Source organism: Uloborus diversus, chromosome 6 (assembly GCF_026930045.1).
Source record: "Uloborus diversus isolate 005 chromosome 6, Udiv.v.3.1, whole genome shotgun sequence".
Lineage (NCBI taxonomy): Eukaryota > Metazoa > Arthropoda > Arachnida > Araneae > Uloboridae > Uloborus > Uloborus diversus.
Window position 1 is genome coordinate 34,853,984 of NC_072736.1, and position 26,861 is coordinate 34,880,844.

A 26,861-nucleotide genomic window follows, 5' to 3' on the forward strand; every position below is an offset into this window, starting at 1 on the left:
TGTTAATTGAAAATACGCATAACTTGCATTATTGATAACTATAATTAACTTTAAAGAGATTTTTGCCAAAAATATGCTCTACTGGTGTTTTGCAAACCTTGCATTACGCATATTTATTTACTCCTTAGCGCTTTAGAAACTGAAGTCAGAGTAATGCAAAAACATCAATTGGACATCTCTTTCGTTTTTTAAGTAGCCCGTGCAACGCCGGCCACGCAGCTAGTTATACTATAATTGGTACAGAAACACATGTTTTTTTTTTTCCAAACATAAAACAGTAACACAACGTACAATACTTATAGACACTGAACTAAATATCCAGTGAAACTTTCGGAAATCCATCATAGTTTATTGTACATAAAATATTTTAATAAACTGCCATTAAATAAAAATGTACCAATAGAAAATAACTAATTCTTGGGTAAATACGATTTAACTCTTACTAGAGGACAGCTAGTGTATTTGAACAGAAAGAGCTTGAAATAGAATAAAAATAGATATCGCTCTTAAAATGAGTTGAACATGCATGACTACAGAGAATGAATGAAAGAAAATGGTTCATTTCAGTTTCTTTAAATATCTGGGGTCATCGTGGCACCCAAGGCGGTATGCTGAGGTGTGGAATAACAGTGTTTCACTGTAACAGTCTGACCACTGATTACGTGGAATTGACAAGCATCCAGTCAAGACAAGTTTATCTGAATGAAGGTGGAAATGTAAAAATTTGATGCGTGTGTTCTGCTCATTTGGATGTGACTCGGCTTCATTTAAAGGCTAACATACATCTGCAAAAGCTGATATCCCTGAAAACTAATAGATGCGTTCCATTTCTGCCTGTAAACCGGATGTTTGCCTTTCCATTTAATCGGAGGTCAGGCTGTACTATAGCTGGACAATTATTCTCAAATTTTGAAATGTTTAAAGCATACATTTTGAATAACTTTGTGATGTTTAAAATAAAAAAGTTGCAACATTTTATTTTTTGTTTGAGAAATACTTTATTTTCCCATAAAATACCGTATAAAAATAGAATTTTCCAAATTTATAACAAAAGCATCAACTAATGTGATTGCTATCAGTAAAGTTAAAACTTTATAAAGTACAATAAGTTTGTTTTAGTCATGAAGTTTTTCATCAAAAAGCAGCTGTTATACGCAATTGTGGGTTGACCTGAGAGTATTTTAGTGTTGTTAATTGCAGGTGAGTCGAAGTGAAGAACTCTCAATATTCTAGAATTCCCTTCGACTCACATTTTCTGCATAAAGGAGAACAACATTTAACCAGAGTTCATCTTACCCACAAATATTTCAAAATTGCAAATAAGCATTTTTTGTTTGAAGTAATGAAGCTTAGGAATGAGGATATTTCATATTATTTGAATAAATCTTCTGAAAGCTCATTTCTGTTAGGAAAGCTGGACTGAGTTCCTCTTTTTAAAACACTTGTTGTTGCTACTTCACATGATCTTTTAATAGCCTCCTCCATGCTCAGTTGAGGATGTGCAGACAAATAATACACAAGACTTCCCATAAATGCATCTCCAGCCCCCTGTAAGAATAATTAAAAGTTTTGTAAATATGATTTCAACAGTTGAAGTAACAGCAAATTTAACAACATGAAAACTATTCTATTTTATGTAATGAGTAGTAGTAACCTTCAATCTATTAAGTACAGATGCACCGAATACCATATTTTGTCGAATATAGAGTATTTACAGTCGGACCTTGATATAACCTTTGGGACCTCACGAAACAGACCTTATAAGCGAGGTGACCTTATAACGGATTTATTATTCATTGACAAATATCAGTAATTAGGTTATAATAGTTTGATAAATTTGAACCTATTAAAACTTTTGGAATCAATAAGAAATTTAAAAATGATTTTTTAGAACTTTCATGTAGAGCAGAGGTTCCCAACCGGTGGTTTGCCAACAACTAGGAGCTCGTGAAAAGTTTTCAGGGGATTCGCAAAAAAAAAAAAAATGTAATGCCAGAGTTTTAACATGCCTGTTTCTGATGAAGTCTCATGCTCAAGTGATTTCAAGCAAATTTTGCTCCTTTTTTATTTATTTTTCTCTCGCACATCCAATACTGTTATCAGGAAAATATTTGCGTACTTCCTGACACATTTTACACTTAAATAGTTTAGTCCGTCATTGCAAAGTGCCGGTTTTAGCGCTTCCATTGAGGATGATAGTAGGGCTCGACCGATGGCATTTTTTGGCCGATGGGCCGATGCCGATTGTTGGCCGATTGTTCAAAGATGACCGATGGCCGATGGCCGATTGTTTTCCTCCAAATGGCCGATTGCCGATGGCCGATGGCCGATGCCGTTGGCCGATGGCAAAAAAAAAAAATCAAACAGAAATAAATTGATAAGATTGTCAGGGATTTAAAGGATCATTGATTCACTTCACTTTACTTCCTTTCTACGAATAAAGAATTGTAATCACAAAAAAAAAATCAGATTTCGACCTAAATTTCTATTTTACTATCACCAAATTTATACTTCACAAGTTTTTTCGGCAAATCTGTACATACATATTTGCGTCACTCAAAAACGTTATGAAATAGTAAAGTGAAAACTCATACGTACGTAGTATAATCTAAAAGTTCGAGGTCAAGTTGTATAAAACCTTACCCTGAATAGTTCATATTACCGAAGCATATATCTATCTACAAAATAATCACCTTGAACGATTATGCACTTCTGCCAACGTTTGTATAGCTTTTAGAAGCACTCCTGGAAGACATTTTTCGCAAATTCCTGTAAGGCCTCTTGCGCTGCTGCTTTAACTTCATCGTGGGGAAGAAGGCGACTTTCATGTTGAGGATGCACGGTTCGATTGGTCAATACTCCGATATGACAAACAAATAACATAATGTTTCGTCGGACTTAGCTCCGTGTGACTTTTACCTGTTCGTAGCAAAAAAAAACATTTGCATAGAAGCCGCTTTTTTCCGTCAAGAGAAGATGAAGCTGCATCATAGAAGGTAGTGAAAAATGGCTTCCAGGAGTGTTTCCAAAAGTTATATGAACACTGGCAGAAGTACATAGTTCTTTAAGGCGACCTTTTGAAGATGAATGTGCTTCGGTAATGTGAACTATTCTGGGTAAGATTTTATACAGCTTGTCCCCGAACTTTTGCATCGTACTACGTACAATCTGTATAGGGTGTAGTTATGCTTCTCCTTTTTTGACTGCTGTATGATGAAAGAGAAAGAACAATAGCCAAAAAAAGAAGGAAGAAAAACAAAGAGACTGTTTGATAACCAATTGATTTGTTTTGTTTTTTTTTAATTGAGCATATAACTAAGATTTCAGTAATGTTGTAATAATGTATGGATTTAGGTACACTAAACATAGTTAAAAAAATTAAATTGCGTTGTTTAATCATTCAAAAAAAAAGAATAGAACTATGAAACCGTCAACAAATCACGTAATTAAAGTGGCAGTTAAAGTCGAAACGCAATTAAAGTGTGGCGTATACATTTTTTAGTCATCAAATTAAACAAAAAAGGTAAAAGATAAATTACAATATTAAATCAAAATAGTAATATTTTTATACTTATTTAAAATTTATGAATAGAAAAGATTGCATTTTTCATAAAAGCTATAACAGTGACATACATTTCGCTGAAAAAAAATAGCCATGAAAAGAGTATGGTTCTTAAAACGCAGGTACAATAAACAAACTCAATATTTACACCAAGTTAATAACTGAATACATATACTACTTGATCTGATGTTTGCACACATAGTATTGAACAATTTGATTGCTTAATCTTTTATGAAGCTTTACAAACAAGTTCAAATTAAATTTTTCAATTTAACAATAATTTTCTGAAATTTGAAAACTTGCATAATAGAAAATCCTTGAAACTTTTCTATAAAAAACGAAAACAACTTATTCATTGATTTTATATAAATACATAAGAATAGTTACTTACAACAGAAAAAAAATCAATCGCTATTAATGATGCAAAAAAGATGGCAATTTACGAAATATAGGTGAAACAAGTATGATAAATACGCAAAATGACATTTCTTGACCAAAATAAATAATCGCTAAATATGCAAGAAATGCTTGAAACGACGAGGTAGGATTAGAGGGGTTACCCTCTGATTTTGGAGTAAATCACACTTCGGCCCCAACCTCTGCCTCATTTTTTTAGTACAGAACAGCTACCACCAACGCCTCGGAAGAGTTTCTTAATTTACTTCGCACTTCCGAAAAAAAAAAATCAAAAGTCCCTTTGATTTCCGAATTATGTCACCATTCAAAACGTCTTTAATCAATTTCTTACATTAATGCCCTAAATTCTTTCTAAACAATAGATAAAGTTTGAAAAAAAAAATCTCCAATTTTATGAACGGTGTTAGTTTTAAACAACTCAGAAATACAACTTGAGTTTAATTTCAGAAATTGGGGGAGTGGGGAGGAGGGGGCACGTAAGTGTTCTCAGAAATTCAAAAAATAGTCGTAAAAATAGAGTTCAAAATAATCATAAACATTGAGCAGAAAACCCTTTCAAAACTTGCACCCGAGTTTGTTTTGACGTGCAATGGCGGATTTAAAATATAGCAAATGTTGCAATTGCGCGAGAGGCCCCATAACCATAGGGCCACCGAATGAGTTACAAAAATGCGAATGATAAATGTTTTACAACTTCTGTGATCCCCAAAATGTATTTCGACGGGCCCCAAACTTGTAACTCCGCCGAAGCGATACAGAAAAAGGCTGCATTACTGTGATTCATATTACAAATATCGAAAAATTAAAAATTACCGTCAGTTCAACGGGAATGTAATAAAATGACACAAAAATCGGTTTCGCCATCTCATATTTGTTTCCATACTCTCCAATTCGGCAATATATCACCAAATGATCGTCAGTCTGAGACGCTATATTAGTTTTGCATTGAAATAAGTAATTAATAGCCACAAAAAATGATTAAACAGGCTTTTCAGAACACCCGATCGAAAACAAAAAGGGGTAAGTGCACAACTGGAACGTCCGCAGACCCCCACATACGAAACTTTAACCTTTTACAGATTATCATTTTTGAGTTATGACTTATGACAGATATATACGTACATCCTGCTGCAAGAAACAACGCAATAATTAACTTGTTTGGTACCTGAATGTAGTATTAAAAACTCTTCTAGGGATGACTAAAAATAGAAATTCATACTGAAATTTAAGTAAATAATTTTATATGAAAACAACAACTCCATTTACTTTGTATTAAAAAGTAAAACAGCAAAGGTCCTTTATTTTTTTCAAAAACATCGGCCAATTCCATCGGCTTTTCGGTGTTTTTTAAGGCCGATGGGCCGATGTTTCCCGCAAGTTAGCATCGGCCGCCGATGCCGATGGCAAAATTGTTGAACCATCGGCGCCGATGCATCGGCCAGGCCGATGCATCGGTCGAGTCCTAGATGATAGGTGATAGCCCTGAAGCCATGCTGAAAAAGCTCTACTTATGAATACAATATCTTCTGGTGAAATAATTTGAACACGTCCATTTCCTCAGAAGCTTTTAATCGGAAAATTTGATTAAACTTGATGAAAAAATTACATAGAGCATATGCGAGCGTATAAAATATTGATGTTTAGTTTCTGTACCATTAATTTGAGTCTGAAGAAGAGCTGTCGCTGTGCTCTTTTGTTGAGTCAAAAATGCAGGGCTCCCAAATGGTCCGCTTTTCCCGCCAAAGTCCGTTTTTTAGGGTAAAGTCTGCTTTAGATAGCTTTTTAACTTTTTGGTCCAATTAGTCCACTTTTGTATTGTTTCTACTTAAAAATCAGACTTTAAATAAAAAGTTTTCCATTGCATTAAAAGATACTGTACACCCTAACACGCAGCCGCGGCACTTTAACCTGACTTTCCCGTATTATTTCGCTTCAGAATGGCCTCATTACTTCTCCTTCAACCGCTGCAGCAAGGAAATCTATAAAAAAGAGAGGTTTGGGGGGGAGGAGTTATGACGTTGAATCGGAGCAGGGGGGCTACCGATATTTCTCGGAATTTCAGCCTAACGTTTGCAATCTATACATATAATAAAATAAGATGTTTGTGTGTGTGTGTGTGTGGGGGCGCGCATTCCCGGGAAAACGGTAAGGCCTAGAAAGATCAAATTTGGTATACTGGTGCAGTTTTTGCTGAGGATGTGCACCTCGGGCTTCGATTTTTGATATTTTAATTAGAAAAAAAGTTTTTTAATGTTTTATGTGTTTTTTTTGCACTTTTTAGTACTTTTTACCTCACAGACCCCGAACCAATCGCACCATACAAATATTTTTTGTACTATAGTGTAGAAAATTTAATTTTAAATATGATGAATGAAAAAATTTTGAAGATTGAGCAATATTTATATTTTTTATGAATTTTTGAAAAAACCTTTAATTTGCATTTTTTCCAGGGCTTTATTTTTTTCTAATATCATCCTGCGAGAAGAATCAAAGCCTCATTTATAAATTTTAAGTTGATAATAGTAAAAACATTTCGCCCTCTTCAGAAAAAAAAAGTTCTTAAAAATACGGAATAGTTTTTTTTTTTTTTACAATTTTTTTAATGCTGAACACATCATGTCTTTTCACGCATCGGTCGAAAAAAGCGTTCTTTTATCTTTTATACTTGTGACTTCACTACTTGGATTTCGATTCGATATTTACGATGGAATCTTAATCGCAAGCAATGTTAATTTTTTTTTTACTATATAGCTTTCTTCTACATTTTATGACGTGATGACTACGTGTTTTTCCGGCAGCGCTTGCTTTTTTTCTTTATTTTTTTTTTTGTTTTATTTAGGGATTGCATTTATTTCTTTTTGCATTCCCTCCCCCCTCCCAAAACTGGACCTTTTGCTGTATCTATATTACGTTACATTTCATGGTTGTGCGAATTTAATTCAATAAAAACAGCGAGATTTTTTTATGTTTGTCAAACACTACTTTTTGCACTACTACGGGGAATTTGAGATTTTTTTTTTGCTTTTGCTTTATTTAAATAAAAAAAAGCTGTTTTTTGAAAGATCTTTGTTTTTATTAGGAAATGGGCGGGGAGGTTAAAATAAATAGAGATGGATAACAAAATTTAGAGATAGATCGTAAAGGTAAATAGCCGCCGAAGGCGGCAATCTTGGCGTAAAAATGTGAATGGCACAAAAAAAAAAAAAAGAGATGGATTGATTGATACTGCTGAATGACAAGTTCACCAAACAGCCGCCGTAGGTGGCTGCTTGCACAGAAAGGCGAATTGCGAAAGAAGGCGAACCAGCTGGTCGCCGCAGGCGGCTAGTAAAAAATAAACTTTCTGATCTCGATAACTCGAATATTCCTTTATCTCTTCAAAAATACGTTTAATACTATAAACTTCATATTTTCTGTACTTACCTTTTTTGCCCCATTTTTAATAAATAAGTTTCATTAACTTTGGGGCGTTAAAATATAAGATTTACTTCATTGAAGCACAGCAAACTTCATTATTCTCAAAATTTGAATTGGACTTTTAAATTTGAATTGTAAATGATTGCAGTATATTATATGCTTGCACTTTTTTATTAATTGTAAAATGTGCTTTGAACAATATTCAATTTTTTACAACTACTCGGTATAGGCCGAGTACCTGATCAAAATTTGGCTGAGTACCGAGTACTTGGCAAGTTGTCCAAGTAGGTCGAGTACCGAGTAGTTACCGAGTACTCGGTACGTCTCTACTTTATTTTCCATCTGCATTTGCTTGAATTTAATCAACAATACCCTCAGAAGTGATAACGTATTGGGGTTAACAATTATGTAATTTTTATTGGTCAACTTCAGAGTGTCAAAGGAATTTTTCTTAGAAAGGGTTAGCTGAGCTGGAAGTCATATCAATAAAAATTTTATGAATCACAAAATTGCCCACTTTAAAACGGTTTTCTCGTTAAAAGTGAGATATGCTCTCATAGCCTTAACATAGTTCCACAACCAAATCTTTCTGATTTCCTCACTAAATCTGGGTCCTCATTAAATCAGGGTTTGTTATAAGCGAGTTTGACTGTAATGTAAAACTTAAATATTGCAAAAACTTAAATATTGCAGAAATTAAAATATTGCAAAATTTAATATCCAGGTGTTTTCATCTTTTAACTGGTATATTTTATATAAAGAATTACAGTAAATGTTAAGTGATAATAAATTGACTTTATGTATTTATAACTACTTAACATTGAATTTTTTTTCTCTGATTTTTGTGCCATATTTAAATACGTTTATAAGTGAGGTTAATGTATTGTGTCGTAAGATTTAAGAAAAATTAAAAAAGCAACAAAGTTTAAATTTTAGCATCTGAGTGTTTTCCCATACATTAAAACCACTTTGTATCTGATGAAAACTAATCAGTAACAGTTTGAATTAATTTTTTACTATGGTACTATTCTGTAACTTACTTTCATTGTGTAAACGAATATATTTCATTCTAAATTATCGACGAATTTGTTTACTATTTGGTTGCAGAATATTAAAGTATTCGGCAAAATCAAATATTTGGTTTGTCTGCTGAATATACGGTATGTACTGAATATTGGGTGCATCTCTACATGAAGTGCTGTTCTCAATAAGCCACAAAATGTTTTGCAATTATAAAACTCCTACTTTTGTGTTATTTTTGCTCTTGGCTCTACAATGCATATTTCTAACTTTACAGTAAGCATCGATTCTAAAACCTGAGCTAAATTTCTGCTTCTGAAACGTGGCAACAAAATTTCACTTTTCCTGGTTGTGCTATCGCCAGCCTGGATCACTAAATTGATAAAAACATGGATGTTTTCAGTTATAAATCTGACAATTTTATTCTAGCCAGGAAAAATCTAAAAATTCAAAGGAAAAAATTGATCAGATTGATATTTTGTGCCTCGGAAAGTAATTAAAACTCACATCTTTACTAATAATAAAGCTGAAAGTCTCTTTGTCCGTATCTTTGTCTGTCAGGATCTCTCTCAGTCCGGATCTCTGTCCGTCAGGATCACTGTGACGCGCATAGTGCCTAGACTGTTCGGCCGGTTTTCATGAAATTTGGCACAAAGTTAGTTTGTAGCATGGGTGTGTGCACCTTAAAGCGATTTTTTGAAAATTTGATGTGGTTCTTTTTCTATTCCAATTTTAAGAACAAAATTATCATAAGATGGACGAGTAAATTACAAAATTATCATAACGTGGAACCATAACATGGGCACAAGCCAATTGGCAAGATTCAAAATTATCATAACCTGGAACCGTAACATGATTACAAGCCAATTGGCAAGAAAATTCACCATACATTATTTATAAGTATACAGGCGAACCAAAAGACCTTTTACGAGGGTCGTCTGAAAAGTTTCCGACCTTGATATGAAGATGGCAGCACTAGTAATTCAAAGTGGGGGTGTCCTTATTTAGGCGTTCTTTGGTAGCTCGGAACAGAAATTGGCGCCAATTTGAGCTCAAATTGTTTGTTTGTCAGCCATTTTTTTGAGTTGATGTTACAGTTTTTGTGAAAATGGAAAAAATCGAATATCGAGCTGTCATTCGCTACTTGTTTTTGAAGGGGAATATGCCTGCCCAGATTAAAGAGGAGTTGGACGCTGTGTATGGAGACTGCTCCATCATCTACCGCAGTCAAATTTTGGGGTAGCAGAATTTAAACGTGGCCGTACCAGCTTGGGTGATGATGAACGTTCGGGTCGGCCCAAAACTGCTACCACTGACAAAAACATCGCCAAAGTTCATCAGATGGTGCTGGATGACCGTAGATTGAAGGTTAGGGAGATAGCAGAAGCTATGAATATCTCCAAGGAACGTGCTTGCCACATTTTGAACGAAGAATTGGGCATGCGCAAGCTGGCCGCACGCTGGGTGCCGCGTTTGCTCACTTTGGACCAGAAAAGGGTCCGATATGAACAGTTGCAATGCTCTGTTGGCGCTATTCCGGCGCAACAAAACTGAATCTTTCCGACGTCTGATCACTGTAGATGAAACCTGGATTCACCACTACACCCCTGAAACAAAAACGCAGTCAAAACAGTGGACTGCAAAGGGAGAACCAGCTCCAAAAAAGGCCAAGACAGTTCCTTCTGCTGGGAAAGTGATGGCAACTGTTTTTTGGGATAGCCATGGAACTATATTCATAGACTATCTTGAAAAGGGTAAAACCATTACAGGAGCATACTGTGTGACTTTACTTGACAAATTAAACAATAAAATTGAAGAAAAACGGCCTCATTTGAAAAAGAAAAGTCCTTTTTTCATCAAGACAATGCTCCAGCACACACCTCAGCAGTTTCAATTGCCAAAATCCATGAATTGAAGTATGAACTGATTGAGCACCCACCCTACTCACCAGACCTGGCCCCAAGTTGACTTTCACTTGTTCCCTAAGCTGAAAGAAGCTCTTGGGGGACAAAGGTTTTCTTCAAATGAAGAGGTAATCGACTTCGTGAACAGTTATTTCGAAGAGAAAGACTCATCGTACTATTTGGATGGGTTAAAAGGATGGGAGCATCGCTGGATCAAGTGTGTGGACTTACAAGGAGACTATGTTGAAAAATAATAGTCAACTTGGAAGGTAAATATTGTTTTTCTTCGTTAGGTCGGAAACTTTTCAGACAACCCTCGTAATTTTTATGTTACGGGCAAAGCCATGCGGGTACCACTAGTTTTGAAATAAAAATATAGTACAACTTCAATTTAATGATACCCGATTTAATGATTTCCTCAATTTAATAATGCAGTTTATTGGATCGGATTTGGCTGTATTAAGTGTCTATGCTTCTAGATTTAACAATGTCCTTGATGTAACAATAACTTTTTCCAGTCCCTTGACAATCGTAAAATTGAGGTTATACTGTATTTCAAATAATCACTGTTGATCCCAAAACGCTGCAGAAGAAAAGGAGTAATAAAAGCTCTGGTCCCCAAATGCCATGGGAGAAGAGGCTCTAGTACTATGCTATATGCAACCCGCCCTCTTGTCACCAATACAACCTTACTCAATCTACTGCCCTGATTCTGGCTAAAAAGTGGAAAATTTTGAGTTGTTTTTAGGTGTTGCCATTCGTAGAATAATTCTCTCTTCTTTATAGACACAACAGTAAGTAAAAGAATGATTGTGGCTGTCTGTTGCCAAAAACAATGAACACTTTTAGTGCTATTTTGTGTCCCCATTCGCATTTTAAGATTTTTTAAGGTAGTAAGAAGCAAAGGGATGTAAGTGCCAAAATCAAAAATTTCAAGATAACCAGTACAAATGGTGGGTGAACCTCTCCTCTGCTTGGGTGCAAGAGATAGTATTAGTAGCTCTGGAAGGAGCTGCAGTTGTACAGCATGATTTAGAAATACTTTTCAATGAAAGCCTGCCTAGGATCTGAAATTCAAATGCGTTTTACTCAAAACTTGAAGATATCCACTTACACCTCTTTCATTGCCTCATTTGGGATTTTGAAACTTTAGTGGGTTAAGTTTTTGCTTAGAGAGCAGAACAAGGGGTCATTGTTTAAAGCTATTCAAACCTCAGGTTAACCTGGAAATAAGGAAAAATGATTACTTTCGTAGGGTTATGGGCACTTGAAACAGCTTACCGGAAGAGGCTGTCATGAGCAAGGGGGTATTGCTTTAAGAGGCTTTCTGTTGCTGGTTGTCACATTTGTATTTGTATAAAAGTATGTTGTTCAAAGTAGGGCTGCAGAGTCAGACTAATTTTGGAGTAAAAGCACTGACGGCTGTAAAATTCCAGGAGTCCGCCATTTTCTGCAGCCTTGATTTGTAGCACAGAAGTCAACTACTGTCTCTTTAAATCTTACGCTATGAGTTATTCCATGGAACAGATTATAGAACAGATATAATTTATATATTTTAAGTTTGGAAAAAGATATATGGTGCATTGAGTTTTTAAAACTCGTACATTTAAAAGAACAATTTCAGAAGAAAAAAAAATGAAAAAGATAATTTATTAAGTATTTGTAAAAATACTTACTGTACAATCAAGAGCTTTAACAACTCTAGCAGGTACATGGATGTACTTATTTTCATTTTTATTTTGAAATACAGCCCCCTTGCAACCTAAAGTCAAGATAACAGTTGCACAACCTTTCTGGAATAAAATTTTAATTGCTTCTGCTGCATCTTCTATAGTTTCAATTTTTAAATTAGTTGCATCATATGCCTAAAATAAAAAAATAAAACATACATTAGTCTGGGCTATAAAAAAATTTGTGCAACTACGGAGTTTTTGTTCCTTTCGTTTTATATGTATTTTCAGATACACTATAAATTACTTTGTTCCGTGGGCCATGGTTGTCTTTTGTCTGATTGGTAAGGTGTTGAACTAGAACTGGGAGTTCCAATTCGATGCCAGCCAGTCGAAGATCCCCCCTGTTCTCTAGTGATGACTAGGGCACACTAAATTTGTCATGGTCACAAAGTCCTCCAAGTTCCCACTCGAAATCAATAAATACCTTTGAGGGTGCTCAACCAGGAGTTGTTTGGCTTCTGGTTTAGACCAAAATTATCAAAATGTTGATGGTGCGTCCATATATCGTGTGCTGTCTAATTTCAACTTTAGTGGTGCTCTGTAAATGGAAGCCTTAAATCTTGAAGCAAGGACTCGGATACCCAAGTGGTTTAAGCAGTGGCAGCTCCTGGGTCAGGGATTTAAAGGTGCTGCTAATTTTGAAAAATACTATAAAAGTTGTTTACATTATTTGAAACCTATGCTTAATACATTTTGGTTCATAAAACACTAACATTATAATAAAAATCATTAAAAAAAAAATTAATTAATTTCAGTCTACACATGCATAAAGAGCTTTTCAGCGAGTTAAGAGCCTGCCCGTTCGTTTCCTGTATAATTTTTACAGTTTGAGGTAGCACAATATTGTTTATAAAGCACAAACTGCCGCAATAAGAGCTGATTTGCAGCTAATTTGATCAGCATTAACTTAGATTTAGGGAGAAATAAATGTAATAATGCTAAAAATGAATCTTTCAAAATAAGATACAGCAGGTGCTGCAGCTCTATAGTTGATGCGAACGAGTCATCTTTGGGTTTAAGCTACAATGACACTAACAACAACAACACTGCTTTATTCCATTCCAAATATTAGCTTTTAAAATTACAGATGTGGGGATTGGAATGTCACTGTGTTTCAAAAATTCATTTACGATATCTTTGTGTTTCTTGAGATTAACTTGAAAAGTAAATCTCAACACATATTTAAAAAATTGTAGATTACGGAAAGTGAAAAGGAAACATGACATTCTGAAAATGATAATACAATTGGCTCTCTGTTAAACGACGCTCTATTTAACGACTGTTTTTCACGGTCCCATATGGTCCACTGTAGTGTTAAAAGCATTCTATTTAAGGACGATTTCTACTTAAGGACAATTTTTTGTGGTCCCTTGAAAGTCGTTAAACAGAGAGTCAACTGTATTAAAATGAAATGGTAATAATAAATATAATTTAAATTTTACAATTTTTATTATCTATGTTTTCTCAAAACAGAACATGGATTTAAATGCCATTACCATATATACTCACTTCAACCTCATTTAAGCAAATTATGTCTGCCAAATGGTAAACTTCTTCATAGGTAGAATTGCAAGTTGGAGCTGCATTAACAATGGTTGTGACTGAAAATACAGATTAGAAAGTAAGAACTTTGATTCATTATTTTTTTTTTACTCTCTATTTTCTGAAATCATGACTTATACCACTTATGCTTTCATTAAGTTATCCTTTAGTCTAAAGTAGCTTGTAGTTTAGAATTAAAACACTCTTCAGAAATTCAAGTAAAAAAAAAGAGCGGCTTGATGTATTAAAGGATTTTTTACTTAACCAGAAAACTTACTTAAACAACGACCTTTGAGCTACTTTCACAATTGTAAAGTACAGTGTAAGTAGGCATAGATTAAAGTGGGAAACCAGTTTAAGAGGCCAAAATTTTAATGTTTTTCGGGAATTTTTTTAACAAAAGAAATAATCAGAATTTCTTTAAACTTGGAGGATATTTAATTCATCTTTTGAACCACATCTTGTAATTTTTTCAAGTCATTTCCACAAGAAATGGTGGAGTTAGAAGCTGCTATCCATTGGCGGTCGCCATCAGAGCTTGCTACTGGTGGACACTACCGAAGCCACAATTTTTATCTGTAATCATTACAATTTTTCTTCTTATAAACAACATATTTCCAAAGAATATGAACCTAATTGTGATCAAAAAAGTTGAAAATTGCAATTTTTTGAGGTGTTTGATTACTATGTTATTTTTTTCTACCATTTTTTTCACATTTCTTGCATTATTTATTTATTATTTTTTTAAATTAATAATATCATCCCAGAGTTAGGTTTATATTGAGTATAACTGAAAAAAGAATATACACACATTTTCAGAACGATTCCGAATAACTCTTTGAGCCAGATTGCCCAGCAGTTGAAAAAAAGTTGTTTTGAGAAAAAAGAGTTTGAAAAAGCTGCTGTGAGCGTTTTCGAATCTACACAGTCACTTTGTGATACCGTTAAGCTTTAAAACTCAATTGTTAAAAAATTTTGTTAGGTCATTGTTCCTCCGGAACAGCAATATCGTTAATAATTAACAATTGTATTATTTATAATACTGCCAGGGGCGGCAAATAGGGGGGTCAAGAGGGGGCGGTCGCACCCCCAAATTTTTTGAGCAGAATGATAGAAAATGAGTGAATTCAATTTATGTAAGTCGGAAATCAATGTTCATTAAAGGAAATCTCGCTGTTTCTAAACAACTATTTGATGAAACTCGACACATTCTCAGACTAGAAAAAGTGTTTTTCGTTATTTGGATGATGACTTAGAAATTCATGAAGTATTTTCGGCTTTTTCCAAACATAGAAAACTGATAGAGAACCATGGTTAATTTTAACTAAAGAAGACATTGCCTCATATAGGCTAAATATTTCACACTTGTGTGCCCAGTGTAACGATGGTATGTCCAATATGAGAGGCTCGTGAAAAGTGGTGCGGCTGCATGGTTTTCACAAGAAAATTCCTTGATATTTTACATTCACTTTTACGCTCATTTTCTAAGTGTATATTTATTTAATGAGTGTTCATCGCTTTCTTCTGCTAGAAACACGTTTCAGCTGCTCAATACATATAATGCTTTCATAGAAACTTCTTAAAAATGCATGTGATTATTGAACAAAAAAAAGACAATAGATATTTTATAGATGTATATTTCAATTAATCGTGAAATTAAAAAAAAAAATTCTTCCTCCCAGCCAATTTTAAAGAGACGAAAAAAAAAAAAAAACTGACAAAAACCCACATGATGATGTGAAGTCAAACATTGATTTTTGAATATTTTGTATGAAGTAATAGATTCAGTTTCGAATGAAATTAACACAAGATTTGATGATAATTATTTTTCTGTATGGTTGGCTGAGATTATGGTTATTTGGATTGGATTTTGAAAACAAAAAATAAAATGTTTCAACTGTGAATAAAATTTTTAGCTTGAGGCAAGAAAAATTACAAGCAATATACCGACAGAATGGTTTTTACATCCAGAGACTGCAGTTTCGTCTTTGTAATGGACTCATCAGTCTGGAATAGTGAATAACAGAGCTGGAAGCAGATGATATCTCACTGAAGCTGAGAGCGCCGACATGACTAGATTATTCAATGATGAAAAGTTTAAGCCCCTCGCAGTTTTTGAAGTAGTCTGGGTGATTTTGAAGAGCAAGATATAAGAAGTGTTTTCATGCATAACTTTGTGTTACTTCAATTATTTTTTAACTATTACAATCAGCTCAGCTAGAAGAGAAAGATTTTTTTTTTATGTCTCAGGAGGTTAGAGAAATATTTTCGAAGCACAAAGCGGAAAAAAAAACCTTTTCCATTCAGCTAAACTGGCAAAACAGCATGACATTGAGCACTGATAGATTAGTAACACGATTCCCTGCTCTTCCGAATTCTCAAAATCATGCATAATAACTTTTCCAAAAGGTATAAAAACTTAAGTAGCGAGATGTTTTGTATGATAACTTTTTAGTCAATGAATCAAAATTTTAATTGTTTCTAAGCACTAATTTTATTTATACTAAACCGATTTTATGACAACTTCTTGTTAGCTAATGTGTGTTTGGGTATTACATATTTAAGAAACTCGACCCCCCAAATGAAATGGTGAAATGCCGCCCCTGAATACTGCCGTGTGCAGGTAAAGGGCAGTAACTGCAAATTTTTCAGTTTTTATTTTTTTGCATTTTTGTCATCTATTATACGTTATCTTTATTGTACAAACTCGCTTATTTGCTTTCCATTGAAAAAAGATGCGAAAAAACATCTAATTCCAACATTTTCCTATTGTTAGTATAGAATTCACCCCACATTTCTTCAAATATCTCGAAAACTCATTTCTGCACATACTGCCGTTTACCTGCATACGGCAGAATACATGAATATTTCCATTCCCATGCTCAATCTTTCGTATTAAGTTTAATTGCATGGTCTTGATCCATAGAAATATGGAATTGTTATTGCTAAAAAATACTTCAAGCATTCATGAATGATATTTACAATACATAAGGTGATGTTAACTTTTTTTTCTTATTTTCAAGTTACATGTTGCTGAAATCTATTTCAACAATTTTTTCTTTTGTTTCAAATGAATAAAGTATTCAAATAATTTTAAACTTGCCAAATATTTTTAAACATTTACAGTTTATACCTTTATGTGTCTTTGCTAGGTTTAAAGCAGTGATGAGTGAATCTAAAGGACATTCAAATGTACATAGCATAACTTTAGCTCTTTTTATTAAATCCTCTGCAGCCTGTATATCGCGTGGTGTGAGGTTCATTATTGCTCCAGGTACATATACAATGCAGTTCTGACCTGGGGGGAAAAAAAGACTTATAAATCAAGTATCAAGTTAATTTATAAGTCTTCAGTCATATAGTTTAATTGAAATATATGAGTCATATAGTTTAATTGAAATATAAAAGAACTTTGTTTATTCAGATCCAATTTGTTGATTTAAAAAAATATTACAGTTAACTCCTAATTATCTGTGGATAAGGTGGCACAGTAACTGCGGATAACTGAAAATGGCGGATAATCCAAATAACAGATAAAAAACGATACTACTGTATACAATAGCTAGAAAATATGAATAACACTTGCATGTGAATTTTAATTATAGCTAAAAACATGGCTACATTGCATCTAGGTATATTCAGTAAGTTATCTATAGCCATTGCTAAGGCAGAAATACATGAAATACACCGCCAGCTCAGTCGATTCCAGCCGAGGACTGCAGTTCCGTGCTTATTAGCACTCATCAGCCCGACATAGGAAAGTGACTGAGCTGGAGATGGAAAAGCTCTTAAGGAAGCCAAGAGTGCCACACAAACTGGTAGCTAATACAGAATTAGCACTGACCAGATGAGTGACCGAAGCAATGGTTCGGTTCAACTTGAATATTGAAGGCAAGGCACCATTGCTTCGGTCACTCGTCTAGTCAGTGCTAATTCTTGTATTAGCTACCAGTTTGTTTGGCACTCTAGACTTCCTTAAGAGGTTTTCCACCTCCAGCTCAGTCACTCCTATGCCAGGCTGATGAGTGCTAATAAGCACGAAACTGCAGTCCTCGGCTGGAATCGACTGAGCTGGCGGTGTATCTCATGTACATTGCATCTACTAACATTGAATATAAAAAATATAGGTGAAAGGTAAAAACAAACAATAACACAATCATTAGTTAAAGAAACATTTAATGACAGTTTAAAAAAATAATGTGACCCCTTGATAATCCGACTGCCGATCATCGAGAGTTTACTCTATGCTCAAATAAATAGAAATTTGAATTATTAAATAATAAGAACACAGCAATAAGTATGCCAAACACTCGCTTTTGGTCTTGAAGTGAAGGAGAGGGGGCTGAACAGAGCCAAGCACTACAACCAGAGGTCTATTGTACTAAAGCTTTTTATCTTGATTAAATATGCAGTTCCTGCATAGATTGTACAGTAAACCAAGGGCGCCCATATAGGGGAGCAAGGGGGAGGTGGGGCTCGAGCCCCCCCTTAGAAATGAGAACTTTCTTGCTTTTAGTACTTTCTCTTTGTAAAAATGTAAAAACATTTCTTCTCCAGCCATTAATGAATAAGTAAAAAATGTCAAATTTTTATGACTCTAATCTGTCATGAAATTGGTTTTCATGGGGAAAATATCATGCTAAACCATGGTTAAAATATCTGACCCCCCCCCTTACAATTTTGGATATATGGGCGCCCTTGCAGTAAATATAATAATCTTACAAGTATCATGGCCTACTTGTGTCGAACTGACATCACTCTAGCTGAAATATTTTTGATAAAGTGCTTCATCCAAATGCCACAAGTGTTTGAAACAGAAAAAATGAATAATTATATTTATAGTTTTTTAAAGCCCTGTAAACATTTTATGTAAGTTTGTTCCAAAATATTGTTTAGCCTGATAAATGGTAAGTGTGCTTAGTTATTGATTTGTTTTGCTTAGTATAAGGGTTGGATTTCTTTTGGAAGAAGCCAGTTTCTTCTTGTACATTGGAAGAAACTAGAAATTTTTTTGAAATATAGAAGAAATGGAAGGAACCTTACAAAACCAACATGAAACAAAATAGTTGTTAAAAATTGTAATTATTAAATTAACATAAATAAAGTCACGTCAAATGTAAAGAAGATGGATGAACCAATTAACATTAGAAATGTTATTTTTGGAAAAATAAACTACTACTCTTAACTATAAACTTAAAGTTTCACAGGTATTTACAGGAAATGCTTTTCAGTTTCTCCTAAGAAAAATACTAAATAACTGTTGTAAAAATATATTATTATACTCTTATACTGAAGTGTTTTGATCCGGATGAACGAGACTGTACTGTAACAGATAATATAATGCTTACCATCCTCTGATACTGTAATAGATGCTGTGCTTGTGTGAGACTCTTTTGTCATGGACACAAAATCTGAAATGAGGTTTGATTACAATACATTTTGAAGAAAATTTGTGATTTGTTTTTTGATGTTGAAGTATCTGCATGGGGTTTAATTAGATTAGTAGCTCATACAAAAAGGCATGTGCCCACGGGATCAAGGCACTAGGGCTGCATTAAAAACACAAAATATTTACAAATACAAACATGACAACCAGAAACAGGCTCTGGGTCCAATTAGGCTTGTCCTAGTCAATTTATTAGTCCCCAGTAAAGATAAAAATAAATGAGTGCAGTTAAGATTTCAAAGACTTAAGAAAAAATCATTGTGACCCCCCCCCCCCATACAAATAGAAAAATCAAGTTAGTTATAACATCAATGCACAATACGTTACTATTTTTTTACATATTAATGAACTGAACAATCAGAGGGCTATGGATAATACAAATTAAAACCAAGCAATGAATCTGTTTCGAATATTTGTGAAACTTTAATGCCCCAAAAACTTTTTGATGTTGTAAATCCAAATATTTATCTAGTAAAATGTTATCCCACTAGATAAAAAACAAACAATTAAAACTGAATTGGTTATTCATATTGATGAATCAAAGAACACGAGTAAAAAAATTTCTGATTTTAATTGAAAATGTATTTATCGAAGTAAATTACATCAAAATTAAATTTTGATCTGGACTCATCCAATGATACTTCTCAAGAGTTTTTTGGTTTTACTTGCACCAACTTAATACCAGCTTTCATATATGTTATAAACAAAGATGTTATTCTTTTGCATCAAATATTTGTAAGCTTTAGGGAGAAGCCCACAAATACTCAACAACATCAAAAATCCCTCAGAATAGCATTTTTGGGGCTCTAATTTTGAAAAATCACTGGACCTAATATCAAAGACCATATGGCCTTACAAATTGCACTTTGAGACTTGAGTTTAAGAAAATATTTATGCAATTCGGTCCCCATGCCGCTTTTTTTTTAAATTTCACAAGCAATGGATTTTTAAACGACACTTACAAAAAATTTAAGTTGAATAGCCCCTGAATGTAAAACATTATTTAAGTTTTTTTAACAATAATTTTGAACAATTTTCCTGGGAAATGCTCCAGATTCTTCTATTTATAAAATCTTTGAAGTTTGTTTTGAAACTTTAATTTCGAAAACTTGCAGGGGGAGAAGGAATTGATTTCAATCTATTTAAAAAAATAATCGATCGGAAACAGTCTCTGAGCTCCCTCCCTTACCATAACTTCAATCAACATGGCCTATTGTTAAGGCTAAAATTGTGTTTTTAAAATTAAAAGTTTCAAAATTTTGACCGGACAGCTTTCGATTTTTTTTCCTATCCGATCAAAAAAAAATTTTGTTTTTTGAATATGCTCCCTTAGAACTTTTTTATGGTTTTATCACTGCACACAGGGGCAGACTTCAAGCAAATTTAGTGAAAACTAGACAAAGGCGAAGTGCCTTTTGTTTGATTCTGAACAGCTATATTCTCAGAAATTGATCTGCTGCAATGATACTGTTTTGGGGACTTAGAAATGTTTTCGTCCCCTAGGAAAAAATAGAGAATCATTGCAATGATTCTCTATTTTGTGTGTCTAAGACTGCGTATCTATGATACACAAAATGAGGGGGCACCGCGAGGCGCCCCTAATTTTATACAATCGAGGCATTTTACACAATGAGGGGTGCCGCAAGGCGCCCCTCGTGAAAATGTTGTGGTGTTCCATCAAAACAAGGGATGCCTTGCGGTGCCCCCTCATTTTGTGGTGCTCAGGGCAATTGCCCCTCTCACCCCCTCTTTGGGATGGCCCTGTTAGTCATCACTAGAATGAAGTATTTTTTTAAATCTACGGAACCTAACCCCTATTTTGACACTAATATTAAGTCTTAATTTACACGGTTTTGATTTACGTATTTTTTCCGATTAACATAATCCCGCGTAAAACGAGGGTCAACTGTATTTCATTTTAAAACTCTTATTAAAAAACTAATTTTAAAGATAAGACAATTTCATTAAAAAAAGGGCGGGAACCAGACTGTTAGTATTGTATTAAACTTTTATAGCATGACTGTTCTAATGGTGTTTTAAATATATGAACATCCAGTTCGCTTTTACTGAAAGTCTAACACAATTAGAAAAATGAAAATACGATGGAAACACATTTATATTTTGATATGAGTTTTAAACATAAATAGTTATATTTTATAGTTATGATAATTATGAAATCAGTAACAAGAATGAGATGAATACCATAGTTAATTCCACTTTGCTTGAAATTTTCAAAATATTCATGACCCAGACTATCATCTCCAAGCTGAAAAAATATTCAAGAGTAAGTTGATAAAACTTTTATTAAGAATATATGAGCTATAACAAGAAAAAAAAAACATAATGTATAAAAGCAAGCATAGACATTTTCATTTATAAATACTGTCGGCCCCGCTTAATGGCGTAATGGATAAACGAATACCCTGCTTATACCAATAAAATATCACAGAACCAAATATTTCCCATGCCGCAGATGCAATGTTAAAAATCCCCACTTAATCAAATAATATTTCTTGGAATGGACAGTATTTGTTTAAGAAGGGCTGACAGTATAGTTATATTATAATCAAGTATACTTTGTAGAGTGCTTTTGTGATCATGAGTAGATGCCGAGTTGCCAAGGGCCATAGGTGGCTGGCTGGTGCACCAAAAAGTGGGGAGTCAAAAGAAGTGTAGGGAATAGGCAGCATGGTCCCTGAAGCTGTTTTTTTCAAATGGGTAAGATCATTAGCCTTTAGTATTACTGATTCAATAAACTTTAAAAATGTGGAATATGGAAACAAAAATTAGGACAAATGGCCACCGCAGACTTTTCCTTCTATTTTAAAGTTCCATTCTAATGAAATATGATGAATAAAGTCATTTATTTGGATTTTTTTGGTTTTTACTTTCGTGAAGTAAATCAATTCACCCTATAAAACATCATTTTTCAATTAATCAATTATTAATTTTTAACTCTGAAAAGTGAGGGGGCAAGGTCCTTTTACTTTTGAAAGTGAGGGGACAGTTGCCCACCTGTACAAGCCACTTATGCACAGAATCTCATGTTCAGAGCCGCAGAGAGCCAAGGCATGCCCCTCGTCAGTCATGTTGTAGGGCTCCTCCCGCCCCCCAAAAAAGGAAAAAGGGGGAAAGGATAGAAAATGGGGAAGAAGAAGAAAAAGGTTTTAAAAAAAGAAAAGAAAACTGAAAAAGAGAAAAAAAGGATGGGAAAAGGAAAAAAAACCAAAAATGTTTACTAGAAAACAAACTCTATTTTAAGTGTCACATCAGTAAGAGTACCAAAAGAGTAAATTTAACTTTATCTTTACGTTTTCTCTTATTTAGAGTTTCCCCATGCCCTTTTTCTTTTTTCCTTTCTTTATTTTGTGTCAGTTTTTTGTTGATGCCCCCCCCCCCCCTCCATTGCCTCTCGTCGGGCCTGTTCATGTTGTCACAATTATTCGAATCCAATTTTCTAACCAAGCACTTCCCTTACTATCTTGGCCGTCTGAATTTTTGGATCAATTTGCCTCTTTCATAAAAACTTTCTCTAGCTGCTGGGTGCTAAAAAATAGGCATGAAAAAAAGTTAGCAGTTAACAGAAAGATTCTGTTAGCAGATTGCGTCAATGTTTTTCCGTTAAAGAAATATTTTTTGTTTTTGGCAATTTTAATTTATTTATGGCTGTCGCGAAGTAAAAATTTCACAGCTGAGTACATTCAACAACTTCCATTTCTAAGTTCTAGGACTGTCATAAAGTTGTAGATATCGCTAATTCCTTGAAGCAATTTCTCTATGGATCACAAGGTAGAAATTAAACAAGTCTCCAGGCTGAGCAAAGTACCTTTAACGAAAAAGTACTATTGCTTCTTCATATAAGAGTGATTCCCAAACTGGAATCAGGATATTTTTAGTTGATCATAGTTGAGCTCAAATTGATTAAACTTCACATTAATTGCTCTTGAAACTGTTTTTTTATGCTGATTGATATTTGAACTGAATAGACAGAAGAAGAACAGTTTCAAAAAGAACAAGGTTTTTTATAGCATAAATAGTGATGTGGATCGGGTAGATACCCAGCGGGTAGGTAAATATTTACCCGAATATTTACCCAAGGCCTGGTTAAATACCTAAAAACTGGGTATTTAAAAAAAAAAAAAATTTGCAGAGTGTTAATAGGATTTTTTTTTTAAATCTCAATTTGAAATAATTGGTAAAACTGATACATACATATGTATTACACAGTTGATAATATTTTTTATTAAAAGACTTGATGAAATTATAAAAGAAACATATCGTTTGAACCAAAGAATCTTTCTTTTCAATGTCATAATTGGAGCAATTCAACGATGAACTTCAGGATTTCAAAATCACAATCTAGGTTATCATAACTAAAATGGAAGAAAAAAAAAAAAAGAAGCATGAGGCATGTTTGGAAGAATAAACTGAGAAGTTATTAAGACACTATGATCTTATTTATTTATTTTATTGCTGTTTAAGTGATAACCTGGCAAATATAGAAACAGTTTTCACATTAATAACCAAAAAAAAAAAAATAATAAATAAATAAATAATAAATCAAAATATTATTTTCTGTTGCCTTGCTCATTTGCATTTGCTCCCTGGTACTCAAGATGAAAATTTATGCAAACTTTTTTTAATACAGGCAATTAGTGATGTAGGGTGGGAAGGTAAATATTTTTTGGGTATTTATCCAAAGGCAGGGTAAATCCCCTAGTAATTGTGCATTTTTCTAAAAAAATTTAGGTGGTATCAAAAGGCGATGATTTTCTTTTTAAAACGTAAACCATAAAATGAAAGATTAAAAATATAAAAATTTATATATTATAATTTTTTTAATTAAAGGCTTAATTAAATCTTATAAAAAAAACTGAACTATACGTTGAATTTCGTTGAGATGAATTGGATGAGTAAATATCTAGTTCATCTCAACAAAAATCTCATTTTACAAATTTATGAAAAAGAGTAGAAGTAGGTCTTTTTGTTTGTTCCATGTTTATGTTCTTCCCAGGTTTTTCCTCTTGCAAATGAGTTTATTTGTCTTTTCTTGTTTGAATTTATTCTAATTAATTACTGTGATGCTTGTATTTTTCCTTTTTAAATGTTTTAATTATTTAATTTCTGTCATGCTTATATTTTTGACTTCCGGTATCCCCTTTGCTTGACTTATGAGATATCGGGGTACTAATGCTATTTTTCAGGCATTTCGCCTGCAGCATTCACAAAACATCTCATGGTTTTTCATTACCCTCGGGGAGTAGCCCCCTGATGAGGCGCCAGGATGTTTTGGGATTTTTTATTCAATGTTACGTTCCTTTCTGTTTAAATTTTATATTGCAATCAAATTTTATTTGCTACTAAATTTATTGTCTACCAGTATCAAAGTGCTGCCTGTTGAACTGAGTAGTGAAGCTTGATTCAATTTAGGTTGAATTGTTTGAATTGTCCAGGTTTAAAATGCAGATTATGATAAAGTTTCTTTGTGTATACAGTTGAATACCTTTATAACGCCGTCCTGTATAACGCAATTCTCTATAAACCGCACAACTTTTCAGAAGTAAACAATAAGTTTTGAAGTTTAAAAAATCCCTCTGTTTTGCCTCGCAAACATAAAAATTGTAAGGAAAATTAAATTTTGAATCAGTTTTTCATCTTAATTCAAAGCTTTTAAATGAAAATTAGCATTCACAGTAAAATGAAGATACCAGATGGCTCTTGAAAATGCAGCTGTTATGCAAACCATGAAGCTAGCAGAAGTGCGGGATATTTCACTTTCTTGTAATAAAGAAACATATTTATTTGTGAATGACTCATTGTATAATTAGTGCTTTAATGCTCATTGCCGATAAAACTCATTCTGAAGTGTTAATATATAGATAGATTTTGAATATTAGTTTAAAAATTTGTGAAATGACCTATATAATGGCAAAACCTGTATAACGCAAAAGCTCTGGTCCCAGGGTGTGCGTTATATTGGTCTTCTACTGTATATATATATGAGATGCAGAATACGCCTGAACACTTGAATTAGGTTTGGGGGAAATTTCTGCAAAAGATATAGGTAAATAAATAGCAATAATCAATTGAGCAACATTTCATTACATTTTGATGTCATGCAGGGACATATTACTGGGTTATAAAAGACTAGGACCTTAAAAATTGACATTTGCTTTTTTCTTTTTTGCAACCAGTTAACCAGTTAAGCTTTTTGCTTTTTGTAGAATGGCTTTTTATGTCTTGAAATTTGGCTATCAACATTGATTAGGCATATCCAACACATTTAATGTGAATATCATATTAGATTGCTAAGTTGTTTCACACAATAATTCTTTAAATATGTGATCACAATACAACTTTTGGGCAAAAATTTATTGTTTTGTATATGGTTGGTTATATATATACATAACGGAATACATGAAAAAAAGTATTTTAGTTGAATATAAATTTTTGAAATAAATACCTGGGTAAATACCCATTTTGGTATATACCCTGGGTATTTACCCCTAAAAATAAATATCCGGGTATTTTACATCACTAAGTATAACACACATAAAAGTACATATGAATAAAGAATAATTGTGACAGAATACTAACTAGCCCACTTCAAGTTTTTTCCATTTATTGTATCAACAAAAGAAACAGGAAAAGTTATGTGATTTCATTAAGTATTTACTCCCTCCTTTTACTTTCTGTAACTTATTTTGTACGATTCAAAAACAGTATGGTTGCTCACAACTTCATAAACTTGGCGATCACTGATGTAGATGTTCAATTAGTCAGGCCTTATTATGCAAAAAACTCCAATAACATTTTAAAATTCATTTAGATGTTGAGACTAAGTAAGCGGAAAAAAACACTAATTAATATAAAACACAACCTTAGCAATCATAGCCGTTGTAGAACCAAGTTTATTTGCCATTACACACTGATTTGCTCCTTTTCCTCCAAAACCTTTTTCAAAACGATTTCCACTAATAGTTTCTCCCGGTCTTGGAAATCTTCGAACATAGCTGAAAGAGTGAAAAAGTATGTATGCAAATTAAAAGATTCTGCAAGTAATTGGAAACATATTATCCAAGTTAATTTACAAAAGTATTTCAGATGATAGTTTAATTGCTTATTTAAACAACGGAATCCGTTCAAAACCGTATTAACCTTATTAAATCCACAATGCATCCCCCGACGACAATAATATCAGCCATTTCTGAATGATCAGTTCACAGAGTTCATAACCAGCAAGAGATAAAGGTTCAATTACTTCTTGATATATTTCTTTCTGATGCTACTTAAGATAAATGTACATGATTTGCAAACATTCTATCAGTGAATTTACAGTTATCAACGAAGGAGAGCAGACGAAATTCTGTTATTCTGATGCCAGTTGCCTTAGAACATAAAATGATGGAGTGCCAATTGGCTGGTCTACCGTTTTCAAAACATGACGACAAGAGGCGTGGCTTCGGGAGTCAACAGAATGAAAAAAGGGACTCTAGCTTAGAGCGGTCGGCAAATTCTCGTAAGTTTTAATACTGAAAGCCAGTGCCGAATCTAGGGGGGAGCAAGACGGTGTCTTTGCTCGATCCGGCCTTGATATAAAATTTGGGCCCCCTCCTGCAAATGTGTTATGAAAACTTCCATAATTCTTCCTAACTAGGCATTTCATGTCTTTATAATACAATCAGAAGCATAAATTTAAAAAATGAGTCAAGTATTACGCAAAACGAAGAAACTTTCATTTTTTAAATTAAATTGCGAGTACTATTAATACCTTTATATGAATTTCCGATCAGATGTCAGCTTTAAGAAAATATTCTTAG

At 33.6% G+C, this 26,861-nt stretch overlaps 1 protein-coding gene across 1 annotated transcript; it reads right to left on the reverse strand.

Moving 5' to 3' along the window:
- Positions 1-1,002: 1,002 nt before the first annotated feature.
- Positions 1,003-26,370, reverse strand: LOC129223882 (ribokinase-like). Its single transcript, XM_054858252.1, has 8 exons — positions 26,200-26,370; positions 25,922-26,054; positions 21,244-21,307; positions 18,944-19,006; positions 16,729-16,893; positions 13,563-13,654; positions 11,997-12,185; positions 1,003-1,548 (listed from the first exon to the last, which is right to left on the reverse strand). The coding sequence occupies exons 1-8, from the start codon at positions 26,244-26,246 to the stop codon at positions 1,372-1,374; spliced, it is 930 nt and encodes a 309-aa protein (XP_054714227.1). The 5' UTR covers positions 26,247-26,370; the 3' UTR covers positions 1,003-1,371.
- Between the last annotated feature and the right edge of the window lie 491 nt (positions 26,371-26,861).

Bases quoted from the DNA above. Each gene is read 5' to 3' on its own strand.
- LOC129223882 (XM_054858252.1), bottom strand. From the start codon at position 26,246: ATGGCTGATATTATTGTCGTCGGGGGATGCATTGTGGATTTAATAAG. The intron at 12,186-13,562 runs GTGAGTATATAT...TTTTTATTTTAG, and splicing joins TTTGCTTAAATGAGGTTGAA to GCATATGATGCAACTAATTT. The intron at 1,549-11,996 runs GTAAGTATTTTT...TTATTCTTACAG, and splicing joins TTAAAGCTCTTGATTGTACA to GGGGCTGGAGATGCATTTAT.